Here is a 24,359-nt window from a genome sequence, read left to right as displayed (position 1 = left end):
TAATCAGAGCAAATAATTTTATTTATTGGAAGAAACCATGGATTGAAGAAAAGTCTTGTGTGGTCATTATCCAATTTGTAATTATTATAACACAAATAGGATTTTAAAGACTTTTCTTAGAAATAAAAATCCTACAAGCAGATTTTGCTTTTGAAATCATAGATAACTCTTCTTCCATTTTCCGTTATAGTTGGATTAGATAGAATGCGGGCCACCTGCTTAATGTTTATTTATTTTTCATCCTCTTTATTAGGTACGAATAAATTGCCAGTTTTTCCATACTGCTTCAAGAAGATCACATTTAAATCACCACTGTTCTGCAAAACACTTGTCTGACGCACTGCAACATAGTTATGGCTAACCTGAGTCTTTCCATGACCAGTGATGCAGACTTCAACGTATACTCAGGTACAATATTCACATTGAGTTCACATAGGTCTAATTCTTCGGTTTTCGAGTTATGTCCAAGTTCATTTATGTTGTTTTCAACAGATGCATCATCATCACAGTCATCAGAATATGATTCAGATCAATTTTCTTGATTTGATGTATTTCTTGTATTCCTGGTGCCGTTCGCACGTACTCCCATCGTTTGTTCAAAAATCCTGAAGTTTCTTCTGTCATTTGGTTACAAAAAGAACCTCAGTTGACTTACATTGAGCTTCAGTGACTTTGAAGAATTCTTCAGCATTTTGAACAGTACAAAGTAGTGATTTTACTGCTATTGAAGAATATGAGCCCAAAGCTGAAGGGTTTGGAGGTGTATTGGTCTTCATCGCTTCTGCTTTTTTCCTCCTCCACTCCTGTACCCTCAATCTAGTCTTTTCTCTCCTCAAATTCAAAAGGTTTTTGTCTTTTGCACACTTTTCCTTTTCTTCTTGCCTTTTTAACCTATTTCTTTCTCTATCCTTTTCCAAATATGCAGCCCATCTCTCTGGATTTTCAGATTTCATTTTAGCTCTCATTTTTGCCATTCTAGGAGCAGACTTTGCAGGTGGCATTATCTGCAAGAGAAAACATAACTTGGACCAAATTATAGGTTATTTTATGTTTCTGTTAGCTACCACTGATTTTAAGGACATTTCATTATAACATAAAAAATAAATTCTAGATGGAACGAAGAAAAATAATTTCATTTTACTCTATGACTTAATAAAATCAAGTTCTACACATCAATAATATATTTTAAATCTCTCTGAATTATACCAGTAATAGGTTATGTAACATGGATTATAGTTCATAAAGTTAGACAACCCAAACCTAAAAGTATCAGTGGTGATAGAAATGTAACATCCGTGACATCTATTTTCTTCTTATTTAAACTCAGATAATATCTTTAAGATGGTAGGATGCAAGTATTTTACTAGAATGTCAACATTATCTACTTTTGACAAAAACAAATTTAGTTCAATTCTGTATTTTTAAAAAGTATCTTCTTTTTGTCACGGATGTTACACCATGTACATCTAATTACTGTTTTACATTTAATTCATAAATTTACTCACCTTGGTCTCTGAAATTCAGTGTGTAGACTCTCAAAACATAAACTCAGCAGTAAACTTCCTGAGAATGGAGTTAACAGTTGAACTGCATGTCTATAAGGGAGCTGCCAACTTAGTGAATGCTACTGGCCATGTATTGCCAACTAAAAGCAGCTATTTCTTGTAACAATAAAACATATCAAATATATTATTTTTCAAAATATCTCAGCAGAATGCTCAAATGAGAAGTTTCATCTACTCATTGCATGCAAATAGAACATATTTTTGATTATTAATTTTTTTTGGTATAATTCCCTCTTTATCCGGAATGGCTGATATATAAATAACCTGATACTACCACGACACCAAATTTTAACTGTTTACCTAACCACACGTCAATCGTTCGTGGGGTTAGTGTCAATGGTTCCCAATTATTTTGCAATTTAGATCCTGATACTACCACAGCACGAAATTTTAACTATGATTGCCTAACCTAACAACATGTCAATGGTTCGTGGGGCTAGCGCCAATGATTTGTGGAGCTAGCGTCAATGGTTCGCAATTATTTTTCAATTTCTAGACATTTCCGACAAATTTTAACTTCAGATTCACCATTAGCAGGCCTCAATTAGTAAGTATGCCAAATATGAAGACAATCTGAGAGGGGTCCGGTCATTTTAAGTCATACCGTTAATTGTTTAGGTTGCAATTACAAACTACTTCGCTTGGCAAATGCATATCAAAAGAAATGAAAATATAATATTACTAAATCTCATCATTCCGGGAGATACACAAAGTTTGTTTCGGAGAATGAGTTCGATTCCAGGAGTGTCCTGTACATTCTGAGAGGGTTGAAAAGTCTTACTGGTTGACAACTTTTTTGTTATCTATTATACACAAGATTGATGATTATGTCCAATGAAGTTAACATTCCATGAATTTCAATTTCCATGAATGCAACATGAAATAATATTGTGAGAAATGTCACTTGCACATCATATGTTCTTTCTTTGTTGTTACATTTTGCGAATTTGCAGTTTCTGGTAAATGTGATCACATAATCCGACAGAAACAGTCATTTTAAAGAAAATGCAAATGGAAAAACTAATGTTAAAATCCAATCCAATTCATAATGCATTTTTTAGTGGAATTGGGGATTTACCATGGAATGAACATTTATATAGCCAATGTTTTACAATTAAATTGTTAGTGAGTGCCCCAATTATTTAAAATTTCATATAATTCAGAATCTTTTAAAAGGAATTTTGCAAGGATTGTTTGTTTGAGTTTGTTTTTAAGTTCACTTTATGCACAGAAAGGCTAATTGGGACTGGACCTAGAGTTTAAAGTGTGATCCAAACCACTAAGTGTTTCCACCTGGTATTCTACATTGGAGGCCCTTTTGAAGGATTGATAAGCAAATAGACCAGTAGTAAGAAAGCATTCACATAATAATTACTTCACATGTAAATGACAAGCTACTATTGATGGTTATTCCCCATAATATATTTAGGTATAAATTTACAAAACCGGAAGTATCTCCGATTGCTTTTAAATTTGACATACTCACTAATTTTGACCTCTTGATCATGAATCTGCAGTTAAAAATTGGCGCTCACGTCTAGAAATTGCAAAATTACGTGCAGATATTACCGCTATGATTATCGATTCACTAATATGGTAACCATGTTTGATGATGTGAAGAAGTGAGTTCTCTATTCGTTACGCTGTCTGAGAGAATCACGTCTTGCATAAGGTGGAAAAAAATGTTTTCCCCACGAACCATTCACGGTAAGGTTAAGTTGGGCAAGCATAGGTAAAATTCAGGGTCATCATAAACATAGTTTTGAAATGCTAATCATTGCAAAAAAATAGTTGTTTTCTTCAGAAATCAAGGGTGGGTAAAATTTTGATATCTGCAAAACGTATTTCTTCAATTTTACAGGAGAAAGTACTTACCGAATTGACTTTCCGTACACTTTTGAAACATCGTGGAAGTGTTTTTTCCCATCGCTTAATTTATTTCACCTGTAAATCATGTATTTTTAAAGATTAATGTGTCTCCAATGCATGAAATCTGTTGCCTCTATGTCCTTCCACTACATGAACCAAATGTTGTGTGGGTTTGATGATGTAATGCCCGGCCAGTGTTTCCAACCATGGCGTTGTTTTGCAAGAACATGACAATTTTAACTGTTTGCTTAACCGAACCTAATATAACCTTGCCATGCATGGTTCCTGGGGTTTTCGAACCCAGAAAAAAATACAAAATCGGTAACATGAAAGTAGGTATTTTTCAGTGCACACCCACTGATCATAGACAACGCTAGTCAAGATTTGCCTGCCATATTGTGTGTAACACAACCGAGAAACCAACGAACAATAATTACTCGATATGTGGAAAATTGAAATTATTGTCGTGAAAAAAAACAAAATCCCACCTTCAAGAATCCTTAGCAATGCAAAATACGTAAGTTCCAATGTGAAAAAGAAGAAAATAAAGGAATTTCAGACATTTGGCGGATACTGAAATTTTGATCAAGGGTGTTTACTCCATTCACGGACCCACTTATTTCGGCTTATTTTCCAATTTCTAGACGTGACAGCCAAATTTTAACTGCAGATTTGTGATTACGAGGCCAAAATTAGTGAATATGCCGAATTTGAAAGCAATTGAAGATGCTTCAGGTATTGTAAATTCGCTCCTATATTTATTTATATGTGCATGTGCATGCATATGTAATGGTAGGTTTGTAACAATTTTTCTTATATCTTTTCCAGGCAGGAACTACTGAAATGGAATGGTTGGGGCTACCAAGATTCACAGTTTGTTGTAAAGGATGGCATTATTTGCTTTACAGGAAAAAGGTAAACCAATGGGAAATTTGCATTCTGACACTAATTACATGCAATAGTAAGTGTCATCCCATGTCATGTAAAACATAATTACCTGCATATTTTTTTAGCTCAAATTATGATTTTTTTTACTTGTCAGCTCAATGATATTTAACTTGTCACCATCTTGCATAATAACAGAGAACAGAAAATAATGGCTTGACAGATTTGCTACATCAGACAACCTTGTTTTGCAGCCAAAGACTTGGCTTCATTTCCGATTGTGTAATACTCGTATGTGCTTATGTGAGTAGCTTACGAGTCAGTTTTATTATCACACCTCTACGTGTGATAATCACACCATTCATATATTTTGGGTAGATTAGGATTAGGGCTGAGCTGATACCACCATTTGCCAATATCGATTCCATTGAATTATGACCACCCACCTAAGCCGCGCATCAAGCTAACTTTGCAGTTGGTTTTATGTATCAGTCTGCGCGAGAACTGAGCTCAGAATCTTCCATGCCAGTCTTGCCTCTACTGCCGAGCTGTTTACATCACACACACTGAGAAAATCTGCAGTATTGCCAACCGCACAACACATCAAACTCCACGCATGCATGTCAAGCAGAATGCATTTTTGCTTTTTTTTGTCTCCTGAACCATCCAATTTTTAAAGTACTTTGGACTAAAGTAAAGTGGGGACTACTTTGGGAGGTCCCTGGACTAAGGATAAGATCTACATTAGGAATAAGGATATTAAATTAGGCACCTGGAATGTTCTGAGCCTTTACCGGCCTGGGGCATTTCAGTGTACAGTTAATGAGATAGTTAAGTATAAATTAGATGTAGTAGCTGTCCAGGAAGTTAGGTGGCCAGGAGAAGGGAATTGTAAAACTAAAAATTATACTTTTTTCTATGGTGGTACTGAAAATCATAATTTTGGAACAGGCTTTTTTATAAATAATAGAATTATTTCGCCTCTTAAAACAGTAGAATTTATTAATGATAGGATATCATATGCGGTTTTACAGGGTAGATGGTGTAAAATTATTTTAATAAACATACATGCACCAACGGAAGATAAAGATGATAATACTAAAGATGATTTATATACAGAGTTAGAACAGGTCTTTGATAAATTTTCTCAGTATGATATGAAAATTGTGTTAGGTGACTGTAATGCACAGATTGGCAAAGAAGAGACATTTAAACCCACGATTGGTAAAGAAAGTCTTCATGAATTAAGTAATGATAATGGTATAAGATTGATTACTTTTGCAACCTCAAAGAATTTAATTGTGAAAAGTACCACTTTTAAACATAAAGATATCCATAAATATACCTGGTCTTCTCCAGATGGTAAAACTCATAATCTGATAGATCATATTCTCATTGATAAGAGAAGCCATACTAGTATAATTGACGTTCGTACACATAGAGGTGCTGACTGTGCAAGTGACCATTATTTAGTAATTGCTAAATTAAGAGAAAGACTCTCAGTGATAAATCATAAGCAACAAAATCTAAAAGTTCTAAAATTTGGTACAGGAAAGTTTACTGATGAAAGAATTAAGAAAGATTACCAAATTAAACTGTCAAATAGATTTGATGTTTTGCAGGATTTAAATGATGATGAAAATATAAATGAAACAGACGTAAATAAGAATTGGGAGCACATACGTAATGCAATAGAATCAGCAGCTAAAGAAAGTATAGGATACCATAAACCGAGAAAAAGTAAGCCATGGTTTGATAATGAATGCCATAATCTAATAGAAATAAGAAATCAGGCTAGACTTAAGTGGTTAAATAACTCTGATGATACAAATCTAAACAATTATAATAGAATAAAGCGAGAAGTTAACCGCACGTTTAGAAGTAAAAAAAGAGATTACTTGAAAAGCAAAATTAACGAAATTGAAACAAACAGCAAAAATAAAAATATCAGAGATTTATATAAAGGTGTAAATGAGTTTAGAAAGGGGTGGCAACCTAAAGTAAAAGATAAAGACGGTGATTTTCTAGCTGACCCAAGCGATATTCTAAATAGATGGAAGAACTACTTTAATGACCTTTTAAATGTTCATGTAGGAGATAAATCAGAAGTAAATGAAGTCCACACAGCAGAACCTTTAGTTCCAGAACTTAACTTGACTGAAGTTAAAGATGCTATTAAAAGGCTAAAGAATAACAAAGCACCTGGCATTGATTTAATACCAGCTGAGTTAATTAAATATAGTGGAAATTCATTAATATGTCAAATTCATAAATTAATTTGTTTAATATGGAATAAAGAAGAAATCCCTCAACAGTGGAAAGAATCCATAAATGTTCCTGTGTTTAAGAAAGGTGATAAAATGAACTGCAATAATTACCGTGGAATTTCTCTACTCTCAACAACATACAAAATATTATCTAACATTATTTTAACAAGACTAACCCCATATGCTAATGAAATTATAGGTGATTATCAATGTGGATTTAAACGTAACAGATCAACTACAGATCAAATTTTTCACATCAGACAGACACTTGAAAAAAAGTGGGAATATAATCAAAATGTCCATCAGCTATTCATTGATTTCAAAAAAGCATATGATTCGGTCAAAAGAGATAAATTATATAATATATTAGTAGAGTTTGGAATACCTAAGAAGCTTGTTAGTATGACAAAAATATGCACCAGTGAAACAGAAAGTAAAATTCGTGTGGGTATTAATATGTCTGACAAATTTACAATTCATGATGGGTTAAAACAAGGAGATGCATTATCTCCATTGCTCTTTAATTTTGCCTTAGAATATGCTGTTAGGAAGGTAAAAGAAACTAAAGAAGGACTAAAATTAAATGGTGTGACTCAGTTGTTAGCATATGCAGATGATGTAGACTTACTGGTGGATGATGTGAATACAATTAAGAATAATGCTAAAATATTTTTCAAAACTGCTAGCGAGATAGGTTTGGAAGTTAACAAAGAGAAAACTAAATATATGCTTACAGGCCGAAACCAAGTGTTAGGTAATAATCAAAATCTAATTATTGATAACAACTCGTTTGAACCAGTTTCCAAATTTAAATACTTAGGAGTAATATTAATAATTGAAAATTATATTAAAGAGGAAATAAAAAGTAGGCTTAATTCAGGAAATGCATGTTACTTCTCTCTTCATAAACTTTTGTCTTCTCGTTTAATATCTAAGAAATTAAAAGTGAAAATATACAAAACAGTAATTTTGCCTGTAGTATTATATGGGTGTGAAACTTGGTCCCTTACATTGAAAGAGGAACATAAATTGAGAGTATTTGAAAATAAGATCCTTAGGAAAATCTTTGGACTTAAAAGGGATGAGGAGACAGGTGAGTGGAGAAGGTTACATAATTTAGAACTACATAATCAGGGTGGCGACAGACCTGGAAAACCGGGAAAAGTCAGGGAATTTGAGATGTCAAAAAAAGTCAGGGAAATGTCAGGGAATTTCGTCTTCATTGATTTTTTTTTAATTTTTTAAATTTATTTCTTATTTAAAGATATCGTTATGGAACTCTGCACGGGAACAGGAAATCTCGTTCGCAAGTTTCGGCCTCAACTTTTAGGCCCCTTTTATGCACAACACAACCACGGTGCCAGAAACCAGTGATGGCAGGAGGAGAGAGAGAGAGAGAGAGAGAAATTTCTCTCGCCCGGGCTTCTAGGCGGGAATTTTAAATTCGAACACTCTTTGAAGGAAAATTGTTATAACTCTGGCACTATGGGAGCAATCTACTTCGGATAACTTTTGTTTTGCAGCTAAAACATCAGCGCATGCAGCCGTGTACAATTCAGAACACCGGACCGAGGAAGGGGGACTTGGGGGTGGGGGCACGTGCCCCGAATCTCAATGGGAAAATCATAAAAATTTGGTGTTTGCCCCCTCTTCTCCCGCTATTTTGGAAAGAAGGCGAGAACTTTAGTATTCTTTTTAAAGAATGGACATTTCTCAAGAGAATGAAACATATTTCATGTTCTTGGGTGTCATACAACTTGAATAATAAGCCAAAATGTGATTATTTTTTTTTAGAAAAATAGGTAATTTGCATTTTTTGGAGGAAAATTGTTATAACTTGGGCACTATCGGAGCAATCTACTTCGGATAAGTTTTGTTTTTCAGCTAAAACATCAGAGCATGCAATCTTGCATAATTCAGAACGCCGGACAGAGGAAGGGGGCTTGGGGGCACGACCCCTGAATTTCAATTGCAAAAAAAACGTAAAAATCTGTAGTTTGCCCTAACTTGCCTCGCTATTTTGGGGAGAGGTCGCGAACTTTAGTATTCTTTTCAAAGAATGGACATTTCTCAAGAGAATGAAAGATATTTCATGTTCTTGTGTGCCATACAAGTTGAATAATAAGCCAAAATGTGATTTTTTTTTTTACGAAAAATAGGTAATTTGCATTTTTGGAGGAAAATTGTTATAACTCTGCCACTATGTGAGCAATCTACTTCGGATAAGTTTTATTTTGCAGCTAAAACATCAGAGCATGCAACCGTGTACAATTCAGAACATCGGACCGAGGAGGAGGGGCTTGGGGGGGGGGGACACGTCCCCAAATTTCAATGGAAAAAACATAAAAATCTGGTGTTTGCCCCCTCTTCTCCCGCTATTTTGGGGAGAAGGCGCAAACTTTAGTATTCTTTTCAAAGAATGGACATATTATCAAGCGAATGAAAGATATTTCATGTTCTTGGGTGCCATACAAGTTGAATAATAAGCCAAAATGTGATATTGTTTTTTTTTTACGAAAAATAGGTAATTTGCATTTTTGGAGGAAAATTGTTACAATTTGGGCACTATCGGAACAATCTATTTCAGATAAGTTTTGTTTTGCAGCTAAAACATCATAGCATGCAACCGTGTACAATTCACAACGCCGAACCGAATTTCAATGAAAAAAAATAACATAAAAATCTGGAGTTTGCCCCTCTTCTCCCGCTATTTTGGGGAGAAGGCGCAAACCATAGTATTCTCTTCAAGGAATGGACGTTTCCAAAGAGATTGATTGAAATATGTTCCATGTTCCTGGGTGCAATACAAGTTGAATAATGAGCCAAAATGTGAAACCCTGTTTGGAAATGTAGCATGGATATGTTGCAGAGAGGGGGAGAGGTTTTTTATCAATATGAATTTCCCAGGCTTACTCCAGACCTGTGTCAGTTTCCACCCAAAAATAAGAGTACGAAGGTCCAAAAAGCACATTCATTTTGTAATCAGCACGATGATACCATATGGTATCATCGGAGCAGTACGACCTTACTCTGATGATACCATATGGTATCACCGGGAGAGTAAAGGTTAAGCCTCTAAATATTACGTGGAAAATGCATTGAATTATCATTTTTTCTTGTCCGTATGGGAGTAGTAAGGGGACTTGTCAACAGTTGGAGGGGATAGGAGCGGCTGGCGCCGTCCGATAGTTGTCGGACGTCGTAGTAAGGCATTTTGTTGATCAAACTGAAGGAACATGGAAACAAATAGGTTCCATTGACACATACTATTTTTGTCGAATATCGCCACCCGACAAAGTATCTCACTACAACATGCGACAGAAATTGCATGGACTGCAACATCCAACAAAAATTGCATGCATTAACAAGAAGAGCTTTAGACTGCAAATATGCTGCTGGAATTGTATTACTTTTCTGGCTCACTTCACCTTATTTAATGTAGAAGTACTTACGAAGGTTTTCTTTCATCATCCTGACGTATTACTGGTTTCGCACAAGTTAACATACGTACGTTTACAATGACATTGCACTATTTATAGATATCAAGAAGAATCCAACCAAACGGGATATATATTGAATACTATCACTAAAAAGTGAAACATAAATCTGCATTGGTGAACGTTATAAAAATTGGCAAGTGCATGCTCGCAACCTCAAATTTACTGCAACACTAGTATTTCAATGAAATTAACGCCACTCTCTATCCTGTCTGTTTAAAATCGTGAGAGATGGTCATTAATCTCTCACTGAGTGAAGTTAATGTCCAATATTATGAAATAAAATACTAATAATAAATACGTAAATATTTTATTATCATATTTACTCGAATCATTCAATCATAAAAGCAAATCACTTTCTTCAAGAATTGACTTTTCTCTGCCAGCCCTGCTAAATTTTTCGCCCTTCGAAATATCGAAATAATGCGAATTTGGCATAAAATGCGAATTGTTGGCGTTTTTAGCGTTTTTTTTTTTTTAAAGAAATGTCCTAAAACAACGAAAAATCCATGAAATCCAACATTCTTGTCTTTTCTAGGCCATGTTTGTGTACATAGAACATGCAAGTTTTCCAACATTTTACTCAAGAGTAAACTATAGAGTTATACTTATACGTACATGAAATAATTCCAACAGCCACATTAAATCATGTATTTCCCACGATTTTTTCAATTTTTTTCGAAACTATTTGCATGGCAGGGTTCTAACAGGAGATCGAGTGCGTATCTACCGTCACACGAGAGCCACATCTTCGTATTTGTCGCAAGAGATATGTTTTGAATTACCAAGCTAAGTGCGCACCATCGGCATTTGTCGAGCGAGTAATAATGGAGCTCAGTCGTTAGGGCATCTGACTACTATGCGAGGGACCCGGGGTCGATCCCCTGCAGGGGTGAACCGGGATGTTTTCCACCTATTCAAACTGCTCCGGCACCCACCCACCTTCGCCCGTGATCAAGAAAGTGTGGGGCCTTAACTCCACACCCCTGTACACCATCATGGAAAAGTGCAGGTGAGCACTTTACTTTTACTTCCTCAAAAATCTGTCCCAACATATCAAACTGTCACGAAAATACGTAGACCATGTGACCTACAATTTAAAATAATAGTTTAAAAGCACAATGGAGTATTAAGTTTCGGTATATCTGGCAGATAAATGTTCTAAAACAAAAACGCGAATTTTGGCAAACGTAACACTAACAAGTCAAAAAAAGATATTGCCAATTTTTGGTGCCATAATATATCGGTATCTGTCACTTGAGATTGATTGATTTTAATTTTTTGGGTGCGTCGCCACTTATGGTCATTATGCACCCTTCATTATATACGGGGAAAATTCCATTATCTAAAATCCTTACCTTAAAATTAAAAAAGGGGTATGGCAAATAACTTTCCCAAAATAACTTTCAAGATATCAAACTCTCACGAAGAGGCGTAAGCCATGTGACTTACAATTTGAAACAGTAGTTTTAAAACACCATGAAGGCATAATTTCAGATATTTACCAGAAAATGCGCTAAAATGAAAATGTGAATTTTGGGGAAAATAACACCGTATAGTAAAAAATAAAAAAATAAGAAAATACACCAATTTGAAAAAAAAATAACAAAATATGAAAGAGTCTGCCGATTAGGTATAAATAAAACAAGAATATCAGTTGTAATTTATTGCATTAGTAACAGTGAGTCCTAACCTAATTTTCGGCATAATCACCACCGTTGTTCTGGCATTTGTCATAGCATGGCACTAATTTTTTTATGTCCATGGTATATGTGTCTGACAGCAAAGACTGGAACTATCTCACTGGAAATATGACACTTTATTTTGTTCGATTCAATTGTTTCACTTATATGCAAGAGTTAAGTTGTTTGCTTTACAGAGAAGAGAGAAGTAGCTTTATGCATTGAAAAATCAGTCCACACTCATGGTTCTTGCAAGCAGAGGGTTCCAAACCTCAGTGGAAATATCAACATATAACACCGAGAATGGATAAGGAGACTGATAAATTACAAATTGTATTTCTTAATCAATCACTCTTCACTCTTATCTCATTTAGTCGTAACTTTAAAAATAATCAAGTATTTTATTTTAAACTTACTGCCTATGACAAAATTCCGTAATCCTTCCGTAGCTTGTGAATTGTAGTAATTTTCCAAATTCACTATATTGCAGTTTGAATTCAAATCATAGAGAAATTAAGTCAATTTCATAGAAGATAATATTGGTACTTAACAAAACCATACGTGGGTCTGTATGAGTTTATTATTTCCATTTGCAAAAACATCGATTTTGTTTAGTTTGTAATTGTCAGGGAAAAATGTAAATTTTGTCCTGGAAAACCTGGAAAAGTCAGGGAATTTCATTTCTGCTTGTTTGTAGCCACCCTGATAATTTGTATTCATGTCCAGATATTATTAGAATAATTAAATCAAGAAGATTTAGGTGGGCTGGCCATGTGGCACGAATGGTAGAGGAAAGAGGAGTTTACAGGATTCTTGTTGGGAAACCTGATGGTAAGAGACCTGTAGGAAGACCAAGACGAAGATGGAGGGACAACGTTGAGATGGACCTAAGGGAAATCTGTAGGGATGGAAAAGAATATATAGATCTTGCTCAAGATAGGGAAAGATGGAAGGCCTGTGTTGCTGCAACCATGATCCTTCGAGTTTAAGAAGGCTAGAGAGTTAGTTAGATAATGTTTAGCATAGTGCGAGGCAGTGGTGGCGATTAGGGAGGCAGTTGCCCCCCCCCCCCATTTTTCACAATTTTTGCCCCCGCACTATGCTAAACCTTATCTACAAAGGGAAATAATATACCATCCTTGCCCCCCGGATTTTGAACCAAATTGCCGCTACTGGTGCGGGGACAATATTGACAAAAAGCAGTGGGGAAACTGCCCCCATTCCCCCCAATTGCTACCACTGAATGTTGTTATACATCTATGTTATAGATGTTATACATCTATGTTATAGATATATGTATTCATGTATGTTAAATGTGAGACGAGATCGGGAATTAGTTGTGTAAATGGAATTTGAAATATGTTACTAATTTACACGGTCAGCCAATAAAATGCTTTTATGAACAAACTTGACATTTTTCCTTCTCTCGTAATAACTAGACCTTGGATTTTAGGTTTTTAACCTATTTTTTTTCCTTTACAGGCATGTAAGAAATATTAACTTATGTCAGCATTTCGTTAAGAAATGCAACAACTGATGAAGTTTTGTAGTGCCTAAAAAAACCTATTTTGCTTGTTAGAACCTATTTTAGGTTTATGCACCTAAATCAAGCCTTTTTTAGGATTTTATTTATTTTTAAAGGTTTTACAGAATTTTTATGTCACACAGAGGCATTTGCTTTGTTTGGTCACGAAAAAATTCAATGACACACGTATTTGAAACGTACTCTCTGTCGATTTCCCTTCCTCCAAGTCTATGGTGATTCAGCATTTTTCAGGAATTTTGAACTATATTAAGTTTTTTTGAACCTACTTCAGGATTTTTCGAGCCTTTCTTAAGATTTTCAGGACCTATTTTAGGGTTTTTCGAACAAATTTTAGGATTTTTAGAGCATATTTTAGGAACCTAAAAGCATACTTTTTAGAATCATAAAATCCAAGGTCTAGTAATAACATTAACTCTCAGGTGACCAAAGGCAAACTTTTAATGCAAAAAAAATCAGAAGAAAAATTTGGGCATTAATGGGTTAAACTGTAAATAGTGTTATCATCATTAAACTGTAAATAAACATGGCAGCTGATATTTTGCACACTATCATTTAAAAACATTGCCAAAATTCAGCTACAAAAAAGTATAAAAAATATTTTGAGTTACATCCAGAATATTTTATTTTCATGGGAAATAAAGTTGTTGAAATGATTATAGTTTCTTTAACACATTCAACACCATTTCCAAAGTAGTTTCATATATGCAGTATTATAAACAGAAAAATGTAGGTTTACATATATTTTTTATGTGCTTTAATCAAACTATTCAAATATTTTAGTCGGCCGTTTACTAGAAAAAGCCTTTCTATAAAAAACATATATCTATATGTATTGTGCCAAAAACCATACAAGCAATTTTAAGCGTGTATTATAACAAAATCTGATTAAATCAAAAAAAATAAACACAAATGATTCTTTAAGTAAAGATCATGATTTTTATCCATCCTATGTAGCATTATTGCACTTTAAAATGTCTTGTGACATTTTGTGTGATCTCTTTCTATCTCTGGAGGATGCAAGAAGAAGAAGTTTTTGAAATATAGCAAGCCTTTTTAAAGTGTTGCAGTTACACCGAAAAATCTGTGGATTATTATAAGTGTCCCTGCTTCAATTACATGTGAACAACATTCTTGTCGTTTAGGTTAACCTGAATAGGAAACAAATGATGTAAAATACACATCCAAATACAGATATATAATACAGTAAAACCTTGTTAATCTGGACTCCAATAAGCCAGACTTTGCTAAATCCGGACAGGCAAAAGGAAAAAAAAAATGACAATGAAAACAAATCTGTGAATTATTAGTGAAGGAAATATATTCCAAACTGTCCCAACAGAATACTTCAAACCAACTTACGCAGAAAGAGTTTCAAGTGATGCAGAGCCAGGTCTGTCGGGCACATCATCATAATATGGGTATCGCGTATGTACGTACTGCATTGTATGTACAGTATTGCTTTACATTTTACTGTACTGTATAGTGTATTTAGGCCTTTGCCCTTTAAATACACCCTAATATACATGTTTTGTTGCTATAAACGGAGTTTTAATGCACTTTGTACTGTTCTTCTAGGTTATTTCAGTTAATCTGGACTTTCGTTAAACCGGTCAACTTGAGGTTTTACTGTAATGCATATTTGGTGGACTCTGTTTATGCCTGCTGTCCATTATTCTCTGTCATTTGTAATAAAAACAAGTTGCTGGAGTGTGCATTGGTCAGCAGTCAGACAAGAGGGTAGAATGCAAGAAGAAAGTACTGAATCCACAACCCTCCCTCCCCACAGCCACATTAATCCCTTTCCCAAGAACTCTGGAATCAGCCCAACATGATTTGATAGTAATGCTGGTTTTTAAATTGTCCACATTCTTACCCCACGAGTTTGCGTTGTTTCTCTTGGCCGTTCTTGTAGCCACTCAATATCATTGGCATCGGAAGGGATTGGCGAAGAAAATTCAACCGATGAGTGTTAAGTTTCTTTACCTTAGTTGTGCATCAGTTCCCATTCTTTCTGTATTTTTTTTAAATAAAAAGATAACACTATAATCAGCTGCAAGTTGTGAGCGTGAATACTTGTGAAACATACATATTCAGAGATAGAAAATATAGGGTGCCTGAAAGCGGTAGCTCAGTCGGTAACACGTCTGACTACCATGCTCAAGGTCCTAAGTTCGATCCCTGGCCAGTTCAAATCTGGGAACTTTTCTAACGTTGGAAGCGACCCCGGCACTCACCCAGTGTCGAATGACATGGGTACCTGGGGGAAACCCTGGGGGGTAAAGGCGGTCAGGGGCATGATACTGATCAGTAATCACATCACCCCCACTCACGACCAGATCAAGAAAGTGTGGGGCGTTACCCCCACACCCCCTATACACCTTCATGGCATGGTGCTAAGAACAGGGGAGCACTTTACCTTTTGTTTTACCTGAAAATTTTCATTTGGCACCTGAATTTTTAACCCCAGTTCTACTTTTTTTCTTTTCATGTTTTGAGTTCCAAAATGGTAATTTACATTGCCTTTTTTTAATAACGAGTCCAGTAATCATTTTTTAATGTTCGTGTGTTTCTTTTTCATGTGTGTCATTAAATCAGAATACAGTAAAACCTCGTTAATCCAGACTAATGGGGAGGATAAGTTGACTGGATTAACTGAAATAACCTAAAAGAACAGTAGAAAGTGTCTTGTTATGGGAAAGTGTCATGTTTGTACGGCCACGTATAGTGACCAGAGTTTTACGAGAATATGCCAAGGGTATTCCTGTGTCAATGCGGCTTCTTCCTGAAAGTCGGCGGGAAACAGAATTTCTTCAGTGGTTGACTGCCTTTTCTTTGGGAAGTTCTCCCATGGACGTTGGATGTACGTATTCTTAGCCGTTACAGAGCAATATGACAAATGCAGTTGTTGACTTCTAGCCACATTTAAAACCTTGCATTTTTTTTTCGCCTGTCCGGATTAAAGAGGTTTTACTGTAATATATGTGCCATTATACGTTTTTCATACATCATCACTGAAACAGAAGGGAATGAAAGTATCACAATTGTCGGCAAGTTCGTTGAGCATCTGATGTAAATATTTAGTTATGAGGTAGAGTGCATGAATGAATGTAAACTGTTCCATGTGTTTCCAGGTACCCGATTGGATCATTATCGTTACCTTACTTCACACAGTGGGTGAAGGACACTTTCAATGTTGATTTGTCTGTACGGAAAGTACCACAGCCACTTCCAGATGCCTCTGAATTTCCAGTGCCCATAATTCAAAATGGTGAGTGCTTGTGCACACGTACATGTACACCTTGATTTATCTTGTTTTACTAATTACAGTTGATCTTTAAAAGCATACATGTTGTATTTCTTACAGGATTCTTGTTGGGATCATTTGGGTAATGTCAAGAAGGAAGGGTTACGTACCTCAAATTGAGTTTATATTTTATGATGGAATTTTTTTATCTAGAATCTTTTTTTTTTAATGTTGGAATACTGGTCTTAATTTTATCTTCTTTGTTTTTGATTTAAATAGAACCCTGAGAAATGCATAGTCTTGTTGTCAATGTTGTTATTAATACCTATATGGATTAAGCTAGTGCAGAGACTGTTTTTACTTAATATGCAGTTTCAGTATTCACAAGTTATTTGTAATACTTTCAGATTTCCTGTCAGCAGTCAAGAGCCTAGGCATAGCTCACTCCATTGCTGGGATTGATAGACTAGTCAGAGCTCATGGCCATACGCTGCATGACATATTTATTCTTCGTGAGGGGAAGTTTCCACGGATACCAGATGTTGTGATATGGCCAGGTATATGATATTTAAGTTCCGTGATTGTGATGGGATAAGCTATTTTGAAAACATTTTACTGTAAGTGGTTGGAGAATTCCAGCATTTTCCTTCCATATTGTGGAACATAATTATTGATTTTCTCTGAATTAATGTCCAAGTTCAATTGTTTTATGGTCATTTGGATCAGGATTGGACCTACAGCTTAAAGTGGGATCTGAATCATTATGCAATGTGATTTCACCAACCTCAGGATCCCTTGATTACAAGGAAGTAGCATTACCGCTATGTCTTCAGGGAGGCTCACATATTAATGTTAGGCTGTGCTCTATATCATTAGCCGGTCCCCGTGGCGGAGTGGTTATCTCACGTGCTATGATGCCAGGGGTCCCAGGTTCGAATATTAGGCCTGGGCATGGATGTTTGTGAGTGTCCATTCATCAATTTCATAATATCATCACTCATCTCCATCTTTACAAATTAGCCAAAACTAGCACAAAAGCAAAGTAAAGCAAATTATTTAATCAATCAATCAATTAGCATGTATTAGTTTAAAGTTAAAATGTATGTATAAATTATGACTGGCTGTAAAACAGGGAAAAGGCAAGGAAATCCATCTGAGTGAAGGACTTGGGGAATTATGAGAATATATCTCCAAACCTGGAAAAGGTGTGGAAAACTAAAGTGGATTTTGTAATTGCCAGAATTTGGGAATAGAACATACATTATATTTTAACTTGCACTAGCTTCTTGATGGAATATATTCTATGTAGTTCTTCATTTTCATTACCTGAATAGGACAATCCTCTGTGGTGCTGAGTGCCGTTTTACAACTAGCTTTTCTATGGTATACTTGATAAGGATTCCATCTCCAAAATGTTTATTGTTTGAATTCACTGTCTTAAATGACGGTTTTTTTTTTTTTTTGCAAGGGGCTTACGTCCCCATATTAAGAAAAGCTTTGGTTCTGATGCACTTGTTATGATCATTAAGAAAAAAACAATCATTTCGTGAATACTATTTATTAACACATTTGTTTCCAATTGTAGATTCACATGACGAAGTAGTGAGGATTGTGAACCTTGCAAATGCAAACAATATTGTGATCATCCCTTTCGGTGGAGGAACCAGCGTTTCGAAGGCAGTTGTGTGTCCTCCTGAGGAAAACAGAATGATTGCATCCTTGGACACTTCTCAGATGGTAAGGAGAAAACAACTTCATGTTATGTTAAGTAGTTAAAATGAGCACTTTTGAACCTAATACAAGTACTTAACTTTTTGGTGAATCTGGGTACTTTTTTAAAAATATACTGACAGGGAAAGTACTCATTTATTTGTGGAACACTTAGTGTGTATGTTTGTTTTGTATTTATTTTGGAGGCCACTGCTGCACGGTTACTTGTAGTGCTCTTCTTGTGTATGGTATGACTGTCAGATTAAAAATTATATAGCTACTAGAGTTTGGACTCCCAATTAAAAATTAAACAGTAGACCTACGTACAAACGAGTTACATCAAAATTCAGCTTATTCTATTCGGCATGCTGTCACTACAGCAACTGTGGAAACTGTGGCTTGTCACTAATGCGGTGTGTCACCACCCAAGTATTTTCTCATATAATTTAGATTTGGATTATACCACTAGTCCTCTACAATGATATATACTACAGGCTGACAATTTAACTACCTTTACTTATTAGAATATTTAGCAGAATCTGAGGCCTTTGTGGGAAGTACGAAAAGTAAATAGTATATTTAACAATTTATTGAGGAAACGACTACTAGAAATTTGTCGCATACAACAGTAGTAACTTTAACAATAGAAATTTTCCAGTAACAAATTTAGCATAACTTATCTGATTGACATTAATCATTCAATTTACAAATATAACCAAACATCATATAGACCAAACAAATGTACCGGAATCAGATTGTGTTTCCCATTACGTATTAAGGTTGGATCAATGTTCTGTATTATTCTTACGTGGAAAATATATTATTAATCAGCAATTTTGAATAGGGAAGTTATAAATCTAATTGGATACAAATGAACATGATTAGTGGATATCGGTCAACTCTGAAAGGACCATCTGCATAATGGTAGCATTAAACATAGCATAACTAAATAGTGCACAAATGAAACTAATTAACTAAATGAAGTAATATGAATCTTAGATTAAACTTAAATATATTAATAATACTACCAGTACACAGATGATGACCTCCACAGACAGATTCCACCAGTTCAAGGTAGAACTGCAATATGTGAACCCAACCGTTGCCAGTGTAAGAGAGAGAGAGAGAGAGCTCCGCAAGCCATGCGAGAGCCTTCTCTTTCCATATTCACATGGCCTGGTGATGTATTACTTCTCCAAAAAAAGGGAAACAAACGAATAACGAATTGCACACAATCTGACTCATATTCCTTTGCGAGCGAGGAATAGCGTTACAGGTGTTGCCAAGTTCAACAAATGTATTAACTCCATTGAATAAAAATCTGTATAAAATCTATTTCGTGAATTGACAACAGTAATAAGTTTTTAAACCAGCTGCAAAGAGCCTCAAAACAAGACCAAGATCATATTTGTAGGACAAAAAGTTTTCATAAAATCCGTAAGAACATTTTTTTGGCCTATTTACGTAAAAAAAATGAAAATTAAGAATTGCATTCAAAAGCTTTCTACCTGCACTGTATTTAAATTTCATGATGATCGGACCACAAGCTTTTTATTTATAGAATTTTAGAGAGCTGTCATTTGGAAAAGAAAAAGAAAAACATCATGTTCTCATGATGATAAAAATTCAAGGCATACTAAAAAAAATGGTTATTGATAGGTGTTTATTAGAATCTTAAGAAAAAGAAAACAACTCACATTGTCAGGTGACATGTCCTTCCTGGGACCTCCCTGTGGTTGTGTCGAGATGTTGAGCAAGTTACTTTTCCACTACAGACTGGTGAACAGTGTTCCTTTTAGTTGAAAGAAGTTTGCCCTTGTGTTCGTGCTAAATTTTTGTGTTGGTGCCATATCTGTGTGTGATTAAGACGAACACATTACTCAATGTGTAAAGTTTACGTCAGAAGTTCTTGTGACGTGTTTGCTTTTTGGTGGAAACGAAAGGACATATGCCGTGAACAATTTTAAGCACATGATAATTTATGCTAGTGTTTTTGTGTAATGTACATTCTGTTTGTGCTACAGATTTCAATTTCTTTCTATGTTTTATTTATTTTGAAAATGTTTGAGTGACATCAGCATGCTGAAGTACACAACCCCACCTTGTATATATTAATCTTGTTGCTGACGTCACATTTTTAGTTTCTATAGTTTTCTTGTAAAGTATAGCATACTTAAAGAATGTTTTAATTGCAAAATGCACGTTCTGATACTGTGTCTTCTGTGCATTTTATTATTATATATTAATGTTTTTACACAGTTTTGCATGTATGATTTCCGTTCTGATACGAGTCGTGTGTGACGACAAAAAGAGTATAAATACGGGCCAGTTGGCCAAGATTCTGAACCATTTTGATTTATTTATTTATTTATTATATTGAACTCAACAGGTTTACACCAATTTACAGAGTTCACACTGTAATAGAATAGTACAATTTCTTATACAATACATAGAATAACAATATTGTAGAGTTTCATAACATATTTCCATCTATTTTTCTAGCCAATGTATTCATAACTGATTTCTTGAATTTGGAATACGACATTGTGAACAAATCGACGCTTTTATTCTCTTTCTCCATAGCATTGTAGACCGCACTCATTCTCCAAATAGGTGACCTTTTCATGATATTTGTTCGCGCTTTGCTCACATAGAAGGTTCCATGCTTGGGTCGCGTTTTTATGTTCGGAATGCGTATTTTGAATTGCGAAAGCCACAGAGGAGATCGAAGTTTGGCGTTAAAAATTTTCCAAAGTAGCATAAGGTCTCGGGCTGTCCTTCTGTGGTCAAGTCTGTCCATATGGAATTGCTCTATTAAGTTGGTATACGATTCGAACCTGGGGTATTCGCCTTCCAGTTTGAATTTCATGTATCGCAATAATTTTGACTGTACACGTTCTAAATTTGCTGTATGTTTTTGAACTTCTGTGTTCCATATGACAGAACCAAATTCGAGTTTTGTACGCACTAGAGAATAATGTAATATTTTTAGTGTTTGTGTACTTCTGAAGCCCCTGCCCGTGCGAATAATAAATCCAACAAGCTTGTACGCTTCGCTTATTACTTTGTCCAGATGATAGGTGAACGTTAATTTAGAATCAAAAAGTATTCCTAGATCTCTTGCCTTTTCCGCTTTCTTAAGGTTAACATTATTTATTTTATACTGATAATCTATAGGCGTCTTTTGCTTGGTGTATGTAACAGAGAAGCATTTTTTAACATTTAGGGAAAGTTTGTTATACGAACACCACGCACTCAACCTATTTATGTCGCGTTGTAAGGAGGCACAATCGTCTGCACTTGTTATTCTTTTGTAGAACTTTAAATCGTCAGCAAACAGGAGTTTGCGAGAATCAATCAGATGTTCGGGTAAATCATTAATTAACAACAAAAATAGAAGATATTGGATCCCTGAGGGACACCCGAGCTCACCAAAAATTCATCGGATGAGGAGCCTTTGTAGGTAACATACTGTCGCCTGTTCATTAGGTACGACGCCATGAGTTTTCGTAGGGAGTGTGACAAATTAAAGCTACCTAGTTTACTCAGTAGTACGTCATGGTCTACTGTGTCGAAAGCTTTTGAGAAATCAGTATATATCACATCTACTTGCCCCCCTTTGTCTAATACTGTACTTGTATAATGCAATTTCTCTCCAAGATTTGTTTCAATCGAGCTGTTAGGTAGGAATCCATGTTGAAATTCGGATATGGAATTTTTCACATGGTTAAAAATATGCATGTATAGTATTTGTTCTAGTATTTTCGCAGGAGTGGATAAAATAGAAATAGGACGGTAGTTTTGTATTGTATTGTTTTCACCCGACTTTTGGATTGGACATATAGCAGTCACTTTCCATCTATCAGGAAACTGCATAGATGATAGGACAAAGTTGAAGATGATAGACAGAGGAACCTTTAAAACATCAGCGCAACCTTTGAAAATGTATGGTGGGATTTTATCAGGTCCAGCGGACTTCTTTGGTTTTAACTTTTTGATAGCATTTTCGATTTCATTTCTACTGATTTCTTGAATATTCAGTATGTCTAGCACTCTACTTTGTGGATGCTCTGTCATAATTTCAATATTATACGTGGACCCATTGCCTGTGTACACAGACTTAAAGTGTTTCGCAAATTCTTCTGCAACCGCGTTTACGTTCGGTAGGGGCTCACCATCCTCAGAAACAGGGTGTTTTGGTTTGTCGCGTTTTTTACTATTTATATACGTCCAAAAGAGAGAAGGGGCATCCTGCATATTCTTTTCAACATTTAATACATAGTTATCATATGCAGCTGATATTTCTTTTTTTACTAGTGACCTAATTCCTCTAAATTTATTAGCATGGTAAGTTGGGTCCCCTACACTTTGTTTCCACTTTTTGTGGTGGTACGCCTTTGATTTAATTTTCTTAATTATACTAGTCGTAAACCAGCTAGGATATTTCGGTGCTTTAACGTGTCTTAAAGGGACGCATTTATCGAGAGATTCGTACATTACATCATAAAACATGTCTACCATTCTATTAACATCATTGGAAAGCTTTAAGATCTCCCAGTTAACAGCAGATAATATTTGGTACAGTTTCTGAAAATCAGCCTTTTTAAAGTTGTAAGATAAATTGCCCTGTGAGAGTTTACAGGGAGTTTGAATTTATTTATTGTTTCCTATAGTTTTGCCCTTGTACGCTTTGCTTTTTTTAAAAAAAATATTAACATTGTATTCAAAATAAAGAAATATATTCCTGAATCTATATATCAAGAGTTGACTGTAAATCTTAATATTTTCCCATGCTCTGAGAGGTGTCATTTGCATACCATTATAGATTTTCAAGCTGTTCATGCATTAATGTATTGATATTATTATTGCTACTAATAACCTATTGTTGAACATTGCACAACAGTGTCACGCAATACAGGGTGGCCCAAAGGAAGGTAACCAAACACGTAAGGTAACTGTTCTACATTTCGGTTACCTTTATATTTTGTATATTCTGTTTGCTTGATTGGAAATATCGGTAATGGGAGTGAATAGTGAAAGCACGGATTGTGTAAAACGGTGTTTGCAGTTAATAAAACCATGTAGATAAATAACAAAGCGATTGTGCGCTTCATGGACATCTTTTAATCGTACATCATTTTGGCCCAGTTGGTTGGATTAATATACATCATTGGAATGCGTAAATTTTGCTTATTCAATTCTGTTTTAAGCTATGGTAACATGTGTTTAAAATTAAATGAGTAACTCGTGTTTATGTACTACTGGTTAATTTTTAATTGTTTTTCTTGTATGTACGCATTGCTTGCATTGTAGAATTATTTTTCTGTAGTTTACGGTTATTACAAGCATAAGAAAACAGTTTTTTCTTGTGACGTTTCAGGAGAACACACTCTCCCTTCATCAGACATTTATTTTCATTTTGACTAAAGATATTTTCAAAATGAAAATAAATGTCTGATGAACGGAGCGTGTGTTCTCCTGAAACGTCACAACGAAAAACTGTTTTCTTATGTTTGTAATAACCGTAAACTACAGGAACTCAAGCATCCATAATTTATAATCCAACACTGTTGTCACCTGATCATCTGATGTTCATTGGTTTCGGCTGCTGCAGAGAAATCCAGGTGCACATACATTTCCATAGTAGGAAAAATGTTTAAACATAAGTTTCATATTAAAGTAGAAAGTAATAAAGCAAATAAAGTTCTATGCCTTTGAGTAGGTAACAATATTGCGAAAATAATTCCAAACAAGTCCAGGTGGTGGTGGCCTCCTTTTTTTATTTTTTTTAAAGAAGGAAATTAGTTCTGTTACTCTTACTTTCAGCTCTTACTACATCAAGTTAGAAGTATGAGGTTCATTCCTGAGTTACTGTCATATCACATGACTAAGCCTTCACATTACCAAATGGGTTGCAGGCTTACTTTTGGGGCAAACTGTCTTGTGTTTGATCCTCAGTGAAAGTTTCAAAACGTTAATATTAACTAGCATTGGTGGTACAGTCATAGTAAGAAATAGTTGATGTTTCGGGTCTAAAGTAATCAGATAATTGGAGCAATGAGACTTAATTTTGTTAACTGTTCAAACTCACCAG

General features: G+C 35.1%; 1 protein-coding gene across 1 annotated transcript in view; it reads left to right on the top strand.

Annotated features, from left to right (window-relative positions):
* LOC145989868 (alkylglycerone-phosphate synthase-like) overlaps positions 1-24,359 on the top strand; it is a 74,734-nt gene that overhangs the window by 2,219 nt on the left and 48,156 nt on the right. The window contains exons 2-5 of the mRNA XM_083125333.1: positions 4,263-4,349; positions 16,443-16,579; positions 16,963-17,112; positions 18,141-18,292. Coding sequence (XP_082981459.1) covers positions 4,263-4,349; positions 16,443-16,579; positions 16,963-17,112; positions 18,141-18,292 — 526 coding nt within the window. The remainder of the gene's footprint in view (positions 1-4,262; positions 4,350-16,442; positions 16,580-16,962; positions 17,113-18,140; positions 18,293-24,359) is intronic.

The sequence above is a fragment of the Lepisma saccharinum genome, chromosome 7 (assembly GCF_977018435.1).
Source record: "Lepisma saccharinum chromosome 7, izLepSacc3.1, whole genome shotgun sequence".
In the NCBI taxonomy this organism is placed as follows: domain Eukaryota; kingdom Metazoa; phylum Arthropoda; class Insecta; order Zygentoma; family Lepismatidae; genus Lepisma; species Lepisma saccharinum.
This window is presented reverse-complemented; position numbering and strand designations above follow the sequence as displayed.